The following is a 12,086-nucleotide window of genomic DNA, read 5'->3' as shown; positions in this document are numbered from 1 at the left end:
AGTGCAATGGCACCATCTGGGCTCACCGCAACCTCCGCCTCCTGGGTTCAAGCAATTCTCCTGCCTCAGCCTCCTGAGTAGCTGGGATTACAGGCATGCGGCACCACACCCGGCTAATTTTGTATTTTTAGTAGAGACAGGGTTTCTCCATATTGGTCAGACAGGTCTTGAACTCCCGACCTCTGGTGATCCAGCCGCCTCGGCCTCCCAAAGTGCTGGGATTACAGGCATGAGCCACCACGCCCGGCCAATTTCTTTCTTTCTTTTTTTTTTTTGAACAAACATCAGCCCCCAAAATTGTTGTAGATATCTAGGTCAATCATTTAACATGCTCTGTTTCTTCCTCTGGGAAATATGTATAACGATAATTCTCACCCAAGGGGCTCTTGCAAAGGTTAAGTGGCATGGCTGACATGTGTCAAGTCTGTACCATCCTGCAAGCAGCAGCCCAGTCTGGCATTTGTATAAGGCAGTTTCAGTGGAGAGAGGTGTGGAAGCGTGCACCCCACGATGCTCACCTGGTGCTTCCTCGGTGGGGAAGGGAAATTCAGAAGTGGTGGAAAGAGATGATTGTCGTTTCATATATCTTTGTATTATTTCCCGGATGTTGAAATTGTTACTGTAGTAACTTTTTACACTCATATGTTATTGGTAGTTTGGATACTATCAACATAACCACAAACACTGAATTAGGAAAAGCAGAAACTTAGAAACATGCCATGATTCAAAGTCTGGTATTTTTGGAAGAGGAATTTAATAACGAACGTTTTAAGAGGAAAAGTCAGGAGAGTCCTAACCCAGGCCAACCTTGTGTGTCCACAGCATCTACTGCCGAGGCTGTTCCAAGCCGCTGTGCTGCTCGTGCGCGCTCCTTGACAGCAGCAGCCACAGTGAGCTCAAGTGCGACATCAGCGCAGAGATCCAGCAGCGACAGGAGGAGCTGGACGCCATGACGCAGGCGCTGCAGGAGCAGGATAATGCCTTTGGCGCGGTCCACGAGCAGATGCACGCGGCCGTCGGCCAGCTGGGCCGCGCGCGTGCCGAGACCGAGGAGCTGATCCGGGAGCGCGTGCGCCAGGTGGTAGCTCATGTGCGGGCTCAGGAGCGCGAGCTGCTGGAGGCGGTGGACGCGCGGTACCAGCGCGACTACGAGGAGATGGCCAGTCGGCTGGGCCGCCTGGATGCTGTGCTGCAGCGCATCCGCACGGGCAGCGCGCTGGTGCAGAGGATGAAGTGCTACGCCTCGGACCAGGAGGTGCTGGACATGCACGGTTTCCTGCGCCAGGCGCTCTGCCGCCTGCGCCAGGAGGAGCCCCAGAGCCTGCAAGCCGCCGTGCGCACGGACGGCTTCGACGAGTTCAAAGTGCGCCTGCACGACCTCAGCTCTTGCATCACCCAGGGAACAGGTAAGCACGCACGCCACCTTCCTGGGCGGCCGGTGCCTCTGCTGCACCCTAGGGAAGGCGAGTCAGAAGAGATCATCTCCATTTGACAGAAAAGAAAACTGGGTGTTTATTCAGTCTTTGGGGGTTGGTAAGGTCTTAGGTTCCAGGGCACAGGATAAGGGGGAGATGAGGCCCTGACAAAGGGCTGCGGCCACCCAGAGGGCTCACGTTTTACTAATTTACAAGACTCTATGGATTGACCTAGCAATGACTCATGGGGAACATGTGAAAGTTGAAAAACTGCAAAGATGAGAATCAGACCCAGTATCATTCTGGCGCCAGAGGGACCAACCACTTCAGGAGGTTCTCTTAAGCCACCAGTGTCTCGGAACAGAGAAGTCAATTGGGACCTGGGGTTATGGTAGAAGGGGGCTAAGAAAACCTCCTGGGGATGGTTGATGCTTACCCAAAACCATACAGTGGCTCAGTGGAGGAGATCCCTTGTCTGCAGGATGACCTGCTGTCTGCTAACCTTTGTGTGCCCTGCCTAGTGTTGGACACTTGAGTGGTGAGGAAGTTTCTGATACACTTGAGTGGTAAGGTAGTTTCTGATCTCAAGGAGCCAGAGCCACTTCACAGAGCTGGAGAATGAGACAGTGCTCAGCTCTGCAATCCAAATGCGGGAGATGTAGCAGCTGTGTATTAGCTGGAACGGGGGGCTTTCAAAATAAGGGGTAGGGGGAGTGCGCCAGAGAGTCTCCAGGACTCTTTGACTAAATCTCCAAGCTGGAATGTGAGCTCTGAGCAGCTAGTATAGGATGCCCTTACTGGGAAAGGGGAGGGAGGCTACGGAATCTGAAGGCACCTGGGTAGGGTGCCAGTGCCAAAGAGCTTATTTACTTCTCCTGGAGCTGGACATGGGTCATGAGGGATAATCTTAGAGGGCCTGGACCTGTGCCTTCCCCATCTAGGCAGTGAATGTCACCCATATTAAGGAAATGACCCCACAGAGTTTACACAGCTTGCCTTGGGTGTTATAACTGGGCAATAGCAGAGAGAAGGGTTATTTTATTCTGAAGCGTAAGAGATTTAGATTTAATAAAAACCAGCCTGCAGATAAGGAAGATCATGGAGCTCTCACTATACGCAGAGAGTCAGTGAGCTGGTAGTGATGGCTTTATGATTGTGCACACTTAGCCTTGCTGGTGGCTCAGAGATGGAGAGAGGTGCACTTGGGGTTTCGAGCCAAAAGCAAGCACTCTAATGCCACCTCTCTTTCCCTTCTGGCTGGGTTCCTGCCCACTGCATTCGAGAGAGCTCTCCTTCCAGCTGCCCTCCAGGGAGTTGTCCAGTGCTGTGGGATGCCCTGGAAAATAGGTATCCCGGAAAAGCAACAGGGACCTCCTCTCTATCACTGTCCCAGGTCAGGATGTCCCTTACCAGCATGTCCTTGACCTGCCTGTGACCTTCTTTGTGTTCTGCAGATGCAGCTGTATCCAAGAAAGCCAGCCCAGAGGCTGCCAGCACTCCCAGGGACCCTACTGACGTTGACCTGGTGAGATGGGTTTGAGGTCTGAAGGGGAGGTGGTGGGGCCCGGCAGGTCAGGCAGGTTGTGAGTCTTGCTGTCCCTGTGTGTGTAGGGAGAGTGTCTGAGTGAGGGACAGCAAGTGGCTGGACTGGAAATTTCAGTGAGAAGAAGTAAAGGAAAACATTTAGGAAGGGTTGGCTGGCTAGCTGGCTGACGCTAGGCTCCTAAATGCCAAAGTTGCTCTTGATGGGCACGAGCCAGGTTCAGTGGGGGTTAGATGCGGGGTAGACAGTCGGCCACAGATCAGGGCTGCTGCAGAGGGAATTCCAGCATTAGATGGCATATGAGTGCCTTCCAGCCATGAGAAACTATGGTTGTCAGATGTATGGTTAGATACAGGGTCAGCAGCCCTGAGGGATGTGGCAGATGTCCTGTCCCCTCCTACACCCTACCCCCAATGTCTGAGCCTTCTCTTGGAGTCAGCATAGGTGGGCCTTCCCCTGCTCTTTCCCCGTTGATGGTTCTTGGAAAGGAATGGGGATTGGTGCCAGGAGTCAGATTTCGATCCCAGTTGCCCAGGTTCTGCTGGTGTGATTCCAGGGCCACCATACATGTAACAAACCGGAGTGTCACAGAGTTGGAAGGTATCCATGTCCCATCTAATGCTGGCATTCCTTCTGCAGCACCCCTGACCTGTGGCTGTCCAGCTTTCATGTACACATCTCCAGGGACAGGAAGCTTGCTCATTCTAGAGGCAGCTGCTCCCAACTCTGGACTGCTCTGACTTAGAAAGTGCTTTTCTGAGTGGAAATGCAGTGGTGTCCCTTTGACTTGCCCCCTTTGGCACTCACAAGTATGGCTCCTTTCCACCAGAATAAGCATCCTCGGTTTCTTCCTGGACCTGGCATCTGGCCTCTTCCCCAGCCTAGTCACTCAGGTTCGCATGCGCCTAGCCTATCAAGGATCTGGCCCAGGACTGGCCAGTCCTTCATGGACAGCAGGTCTTCTGGTGGTGGGTAGGGGCCTAGCTTTTGCCATGGCATGACTCATAGGAGAGAGAGAGTGCTGTAGCTTGAGGCAATCAGGAGAGGCTTCCTGGAAGAGATAGGATTTAAGAGTCTCAGAGTTTTAGAGCCAGGCAAGAGCATGGAGTCTAACCCCCTTTTTTTTTACAGAGGATAAAGCTAAGACCCATTAAAGGATGTGACTTACCCAAGGCTACACACAGCAAATTAGGGGCAAGATTAAAAGCTGACTCTGTTTTTTGTTTGTTTGTTTGTTTTTTAGACGAAGTCTCACTCTGTTGTTCAGGCTGGAGTGTAGTGGAGCGATCTCGGCTCAGTGCACCCTCCGCTTCTGGGGTTCAATCCATTCTCCTGCCTCAGCCTCCCGAGTAGCTGGGACTACAGGCGCGCACCACTACGCCTGGCTAATTTTTGTATTTTTTAGTAGAGACAGGGTTTCATCATATTGGCCAGGCTGGTCTTGAACTCCTGACCTCATGATCTGCCTGCCTCGGCCTCCCAAAGTGCTGGGATTACAGGCGTGAGCCACTGTGCCCAGCCTAAAAGCTGACTCTTAACTGCCTTGGGTACTGCATTCCTATATACACAACCTCAAGTAAAAAGAGGAATTTTTTAATATATGTGTACATAATACAATCACATAGTCAGAAATAAAAACATAGAAAGTGATCAATAGTGTCTTACTCCCACTTCAGCCCCCAGTTCTTATGCCCATATAACTATCTTTTAAAAATTTATTTTGAGACTTGCTCTGTCACCCAGGCTGGAGTACAGTGACACAATCTCGGCTCACTGCAACTTCTGCCTCCTGGGTTCAAGCGATTCTCATACCTCAGCCTCCTGAGTAGCTGGGATTATAGGTACGCACTACCACAGCCAGCTAATTTTTTGCATTTTTAGGAGAGATGGGGTTTTGCTGTGTTAGCCAGGATAGTCTCAAACTCCTGGCCTCAAGTCATCCATCCACCTCAGCCTCCCAAAAGTGCTGGGATTACAGGCATAAGCCACCGTGCCCCTCCTCTTTTTAAATTTCTTATATATCCTTCCAGAATTTATTTATGTAATTACAAGGAAATATTATTATAGATATTTGCCTTTTGCATTCTGTGTTTCACAAAGGTAGCATAATACTAGATACAGATGGTATCATATCAGAATTCTTATCCTATCAATAGGTAGAGAGCTTCCTGATACCTTTTTGCAGCTGCATCATGGACCGTTAAATGGATATGGAAGGCTTTATTTAGCCAGTTCCTTGTTGCTGCATATTTAGGTTGTTTTGCTATTACAAACAATGCTACAATGGATAATGTTTGCAAATAAATAATGTAAAATAATAAGGCCAGGTGTGGTGGCTCACACCTGTAAACCCAGGACCTTGGGACACTGAGGCGGGCTTGAGCCCAGGAATTTGAGACCAGCCTTGCCAACATGGTGAGACCCTGTTTCTACAAAAAATGTAAAAATCAGCCAAGTGTGGTGGCACGTGCCTATAATCCCAGGTACTCAGGAGGCTGAGGTGGGAGGATCACCTGAGCCCAGGGAGTTTGAGGTTGCAGTGAGCTGTGATCACACCACTGGATTTTAGCCTGAGTGACAGAGTGAGACCCTGTCTCAAAAAACAAACAAACAAATAAAATCAAAATAATAATAGGGAAATGCCCTTGGTCCACAGACTCAGCTGTCTTCCAGGTGCTAGTCATTGGTGAATGAACAACAAGAGAGCCTGCACTGTCTTGTGTGAAGGTCTAGGTATTTTGGGTCTTTGTCTTGTTAAAATCAGAATAGACGTGGCCTCTCACTAGCAGCTAGGAAGCAGTTTGAACTTGGAGTATCAGAGGGTTGCTCTTTTTGCAAAGCCTCTGGCTTCAGTCCTTGCCTGGGGATGGCAGTGGAGCTGAGGGAAGGAAGTGGGGAACACAGTGTGAGTGCAAGGACAGGTGAGGCAGGCACAGATGGCTGTCCCAAGGGAAAGTGCTCCATCAGCTGTGCCAGGAGAGAAGCAGCTCTTGGGTCCGTGTTTCTGCCTTAGAAGGCAGGAGTTGGGCATCTAGCTCCAGCGTTCATCCCTCTTGAAACTGCTGGTTTGTTTACTTTCATTGCAACTGTATGCCTGGAAGAGATGAAGAGAAAGCTCAACAGGCTTCACTAGGATTGTTTGGGTGGGGTGGCAGCAGCTCAGATATTTTCCCTTCTCTGTTTCTCATAGGCTTTTTGTAATCGTGTTATAATACTTTAATGGAAAAAAATAAATTTATTATTTTAAAGCTATAAAAATTATAAATCAGTCAGTATGATGTGTTTTTCTCTACTGAGCCCTCTGGTGTGTTCCCTGTTTTATTAACATGGATGGAGGGTGTGTCAGGGAGGTTGGGACAGAGGCAGAGAGGAGGCCAGCCTGGCCTTCGGGGAGTTTGTGGCCTGTCTGGAAAGAGGGTCTCTTACATACCAGTAGTTTGCAGAGCCAGACACAGAACGATAGAGCAGGACCTTTTAAACTCCTTTTTCAAAAAAAAAAAAAAATGTTTAATTTTGGTAAAATACACATAACATAAAATACATCATCTTAACCATTTCAAAATGTTCAGTTCAGTGTACACTGAGTGTATAGTTCTGTAGCATTGAGTACATTCACACTGCTGTGCAGCCATCACCACCACCCGTTCCAGAAGGATTTTCATCTTCTCAAGCTGGAACTCTGTCCCTGTAAAACAGTGACACCCCATGCTGCCTCCCCTCAGCCCTGATGACCCTTGTCTACTTTCTGTCTCTATGATTTTCACTACTCTAGGTACCTCCTATAAGTGGAATCACACAGTATTTGTCCTTTTGTGACTGGCCAATTTCACTTAGCACAATGTTCTCAAGGTTCATCCATGTAGCATGTGTCAGAATTTCCTTTCTTTTTAAAGCTGAATAATAATATCCCATTATGTGTATATGCCACATTTTGTTGATCCATTCATCTGTTGATGGACACTGGCTTGTTTCCATTTTTTGGCTATTGCGAATATGCTACTATGAACACGGGTGTACAGATATCTCCCTGAGACCTTGCTTTCAATTATTTTGCATGTTTACTCGGAAGTAGAATCGCTGGATCATATGGTAATTCCATTTTAATTTTTTTTTTTTTTTTTTTGAGACGGAGTCTCGCTCTGTCACCCAGGCTGGAGTGCAGTGGCGTGATCTTGGCTCACTGCAAGCTCCGCCTCCTGGGTTCACGCCATTCTCCTGCCTCAGCCTCTCCGAGTAGCTGGGACTACAGGCGCCCGCCACCACGCCCGGCTAATTTTTTGTATTTTTAGTAGAGACGGGGTTTCACCGTGGTCTCAATCTCCTGACCTCGTGATCCGCCCGCCTCGGCCTCCCAAAGTGCTGGGATTACAAGCGTGAGCCACTGCGCCCGGCCTCCATTTTTAATTTTTTTTTGAGGAATCACCATGCTGTTTTCCATTTTTTATTGCACCATTTGACATTTCCACCAGCACTGTGTAAAAGTTTCGACTTCTCTACAGCCTCACCAACATTTGTTATATTGTCTCTCTCTCTCTTTTTTTCTTAAATAATAGTCATTCTAATGTGTGTGAGGTGGGTTAAACTCTTTTTTGACCACTATCCTCTATTAAAAATATATATATATCTTAACTTATAGTATATACATATGCACACACATACTGTAGCTAAAGGAGTTTTATAAAATAGGCTGGGCACAGTGGCTCACGCCTGTAATCCCAGCACTTTGGGAGGCGGAGGCTAGTGGATCACCTGAGGTCAGGAGTTCAAGACCAGGCTGGCCAACATGGTGAAACCTCATCTCTTCTAAAAATACAAACATTAGCTGGGCATGGTGGTGGGCACCTGTAATCCCAGCTACTCAGGAGGCTGAGGCAGGAGAATCACTTGAACCTGGGAGGCAGAGGTTGCAGTGAGCCAAGATTATGACACTACGCTCCAGCCTGGGCAACAAGAGCGAGACTCTGCCTCAAAAAAAAAAAAAGGAAAGAAAATGTTTTACAAAATAAATTATGATTGTTACATGGGATGTACTCTGATAATTTCTATTCTATACTTTTATTTTTGATATAAAAATGCTGGTCATGACCCCACTAAATTGCGTTCATGGTTGGATCCACTAATGGGTCACAAGCTGCAGTTTGAAAACCACTGGCCTTAAGAGTGACTAGACCTTCCTAGAGGCCTGGCAGAGACAGATCCTGGGAGATCATCTGTTCTCTCTCCTTCCCTAGACGGGCTTACACTCTCTAATCCAGAGAGGTCATCCTCCTTCTTTTTAAAGATGTGGAGAAAAAGAAAAGGAAGGAAGGGAGGAGGGAAGGAGGTCAATCCATCATGGCCAATGGTGTGGAGCCCATGAGAAGGACCCACTGCGGGGTTCTGGTACCTGGCACACCCAGGAGCCAGCACTGTGCTGGGGCCATCCCTGCCTTAACTCACATGCCCAGCAACCTCTGTGGGGAGCCTCCTTGCCCAGCCCCAGCTTGCCGGGTGGTTCTCAGAAGGCCCACAGAGGAGGGACAGAGCTTGTCCCTGTGAGGAAAGTGTATCCCTGCCACTCACTCATTTTCAACAATCGGTCCAGTGGACGCTTCAAGTTCACATAAGAGAGAAAGATGGTGGGGAGGGACGTGAAAGACTCATCAAGTAAAGAAAATGAAGAGCACACCGGGGCAGGAAGAGGCCTCCATTTCAAGACACTGGATTTGGCCAGGTGTGGTGCCTCATGCCTGTAATCCCAGCACTTTGGGAGGCCGAGGCGGGTGGATCACCTGAGGTCAGGAGTTTGAGACCAGCCTGGCCAACATAGTGAAACCACATCTCTACTAAAAATACAAACATTAGCTGGGCGTGGGGGTGTGCGCCTGTAATCCTAGCTACTTGGGAGGCTGAGGCAGGAGAATCGCTTGAACCCAGAAAGCGGAGGTTGCAGTGAGCTGAGATAGTGCCACTGCACTCCATCCTGGGCAACAGAGCAAGACTCTGTCTCAAAACAAACAAACAAACGAACAAAAAACACTAGATTCAAGTCAGGCCAGGGGTCCCGAGATATGTGATCTTGGGAAATCACTTCACCTCTCTCTGCCTCCATTTCCTTCTTTGAAGATTGGCAATAATCATAGTATGGTACCTACTTTTTTTTTTTAACTGTAATTTTTATGCCAATAAAATTCATATAAAATTCACCATTTTAACTCTTGAAGTGTACAATTTAGTGGTATTTATTACATTCATAATATTTTTTAAATTTTTTTATTTTTTTTTCTTTGCAGCTCCAGCTCAAATGATTAAATTTTTTTCTTTTTAATTTTCAGAGATGAGGTCTCGCTATGTTGCCTAGGTGGGAGGCTCAGGCGATTCTCCCACCTCAGCCTCCTGTACTTTCATAATCTTGTACAGCCATTGCCACTTATCTAGCCCCAGAATATTTTTATCCCCCCAAAAGAAACCTCTTACCTATGAAGCAGTCAGTCCCATTTCCCCCTCCCCCATCTCCTGGCAACCACCAATCTGCTTTCTGTGTCTATGGGTTTAGCCATTCTGGGCATTGCATGTAAATAGGTTCATACAATGTGTATTTTGTGTCTGGTTTCTTTTTTTAAAAAAATTAATTATTATTATTAGTGTTTGAGACAGAGTCTCACTCTGTGCCCCAGGCTGGAGTGCAGTGACACAGTCTCGGCTCACTGCAATGTCTGCCTTGGGGCTCAAGCGATTCTTGTGCCTCAGCCTCCCAAGTAGCTGGGACTACAGGTGTGCACCACCACGTCCGGCTGGCTTCTTTCATTTAATGTAATACATTCAAGGCTCATCCATGTTGTACATCTCAGTCCTCATTCCTTTTTATGGCTGAATAATATTCCATCATGTGGCTATACCACATTTTGTTTATTCACTCATCAGTTAATGCACATTTAGTTTGTTTTACCTTTTGGCTATTGTGAATAGTGCTGCTCTGAACATTCACATGCAAGCTTTTGTTTAACCATCTGTTTTCCCTTCTTTTGGGTGCACACCTGGGGTAGAATTGCTAGGTCATATGGTAATTCTACATTTAATTTTTTAAGAAACTGCCTCTATTTCATTTTGAGATAGGTACATGAAGCACTTAGCACTGTGCCTGGCACAGAGTAGTAATGAGAACAATATTTATCATCATCAATGACATTTTCTAAGTGCCAACTATTTTATATTTTACTTGTATTAACACATTTCATCCACATTACCATATGAGGTAGATGTTATTATTCCCATTTTATGGAGGGGGACTGAGGCCTGAGGAGTTTTAAGCAATTCATCCAATTTGTGTAGTAGCTGACCCAGGTAGAGTTAAGGCTGAGAGGGCAGAGGCAAGGCCCCAGGGAGGCCAGTTTCAGCTCAGTGAGAGGATTTTCTCACTGTTAAAGGCGCTGCTTTTGCCAGTAGTGAGCACTTTGTCCCTGGAGGTGTGTGTATAAGTTGGGCTAATTATTGAGCATGTCCTGAGTCGGGCAGCGTGATTCCTGGGGTATCTTCGAGCCCTGTTAGGACACACAAGAACCAAAGTGGTCCCTGGGCCCAGTAACTCAGAGTCAGAAGGAGGTGATGCCAGGTTCGGTGGCTCATGCCTGTAATCCCAGCACTCTGGGAGACCAAAACAGGAGAATTGCTCAAGCCCAGGAGTTCAAGACCAGCCTGGGCAACATAGTGAGACCCTGTCTCTACAAAAGTTTTTTTTTTTTAAGAAAAGGAGATGTGATGGAGAGTTAAGAGGACTTCTTGTCCCCAGTGAGCTCAGATCTTTGAGTCAGGGAGCCTGGACCTGTGACTTGGTGAGGCCCCAGGGATTGGGCCAACCACAGGTCTGGGGTACCTGGCCCTGGGGCTGCTGCCTAGTCATTTCTGACTCGATTTTCCCAACTTTGCAGCCCGAGGAGGCAGAGAGAGTGAAGGCCCAGGCTCAGGCCCTGGGACTGGCTGAAGCCCAGCCTATGGCTGTGGTACAGTCAGTGCCCGGGGCACACCCTGTGCCAGTGTACGCCTTCTCCATCAAAGGCCCTTCCTATGGAGAGGTAAGGTTCTCCCCAGCCCCAGCCTCCCCTCCTGAAGGCCTGGGTTCCACCAGGAAAGTGAGCTGGCACTAGGGTGGGAATCCAGGCCTTCATCAGTTCAGCTCCTTGTGGGAAAGTGTTTGCTCGACGCCTTCTCTGTGCTCTCTCCTGTTCTTGGCTGCATGGTCAGGGAGCTCCCCATAAGCATGGCGCGCTCCCAGCCCAGCGGGGGTGCTGAGACACCCAGGGCTGTCAGAGGCCAGCGGAGACTGGTGGACAGCAGACAGTACCAGCTTGGGAAGGCTTCCTGTCTGAAGAGAGACGTGATCTGTGTGGTTGAGAGCAGAGGAGAGGGGACAGCAGGAGCAAAAGGGTGGCCCCAAGTCCCTGGCACTCAGGGCAGGCTCTGCCCACCCACCCCTGGAGGCACCTGACCTGGCTCTGTGAATCCCTCTATGCAGGATGTCTCCAATACAACCACAGCCCAGAAGAGGAAGTGCAGCCAGACCCAGTGCCCCAGGAAGGTCATCAAGATGGAATCTGAGGAGGGGAAGGAGGCAAGGTTGGCTCGGAGCTCCCCGGAGCAGCCCAGGCCCAGCACCTCCAAGGCAGTCTCACCACCCCACCTGGATGGGCCGCCTAGCCCCAGGAGCCCCGTCAAAGGAAGTGAGGTCTTCCTGCCCAACAGCAACCATGTGGCCAGTGGCGCCGGGGAGGCAGGTAGGGAGGTGGGTAGGGCAGTGGCCTGGGTGCTGCCCGCCAGGGTCTGGGCGGGGCCCCTCTTCTGTATTTTGGCCCCATCCAGAAAGCCCAAAGCCAACAGGAGTCCCTTATTCCCACTGAATAAGATAGGGAAAGTTCACAGTGTGCCTGGGGGTGAGAATGGGCACAGTTTACCATGTGTTTTGCCATGATTAAGGTGTGGGGAGCCTGACAGGCTAAAATGCACAGTTCTATGAGTCCTTTCTCCCAAACACTACTGTGCCTTTGCACAGGGCAGGTCTCCACAGGAAGTTTGTTGGCTGATGCCTAGCATACTCCCAGAGAGGGCTTGGGCATACCATCACAGGAAACTGGACTCCTCATGACCTTAACTCT

General features: G+C 48.9%; 1 protein-coding gene across 17 annotated transcripts in view; it reads left to right on the top strand.

Moving 5' to 3' along the window:
- PML (PML nuclear body scaffold) overlaps positions 1 to 12,086 on the top strand; it is a 52,444-nt gene that overhangs the window by 27,421 nt on the left and 12,937 nt on the right. For 5 of the 17 annotated variants that reach the window (XM_055277810.2, XM_055277813.2, XM_055277808.2 and 2 more), the window contains exons 3-6: positions 823 to 1,406; positions 2,870 to 2,940; positions 10,866 to 11,009; positions 11,450 to 11,708. In XM_055277810.2, coding sequence (XP_055133785.1) covers positions 823 to 1,406; positions 2,870 to 2,940; positions 10,866 to 11,009; positions 11,450 to 11,708 — 1,058 coding nt within the window. Of the gene's footprint in view, positions 1 to 822; positions 1,407 to 2,869; positions 2,941 to 3,597; positions 6,231 to 10,865; positions 11,010 to 11,449; positions 11,717 to 12,086 lie in introns of those variants that run through there. The other 12 variants (XM_055277815.2, XM_063640164.1, XM_055277816.2 and 9 more) reach the window with 4 other exon arrangements.

Source organism: Symphalangus syndactylus, chromosome 5, assembly GCF_028878055.3.
Source record: "Symphalangus syndactylus isolate Jambi chromosome 5, NHGRI_mSymSyn1-v2.1_pri, whole genome shotgun sequence".
Taxonomy (NCBI): Eukaryota; Metazoa; Chordata; class Mammalia; order Primates; family Hylobatidae; genus Symphalangus; species Symphalangus syndactylus.
This window is presented reverse-complemented; position numbering and strand designations above follow the sequence as displayed.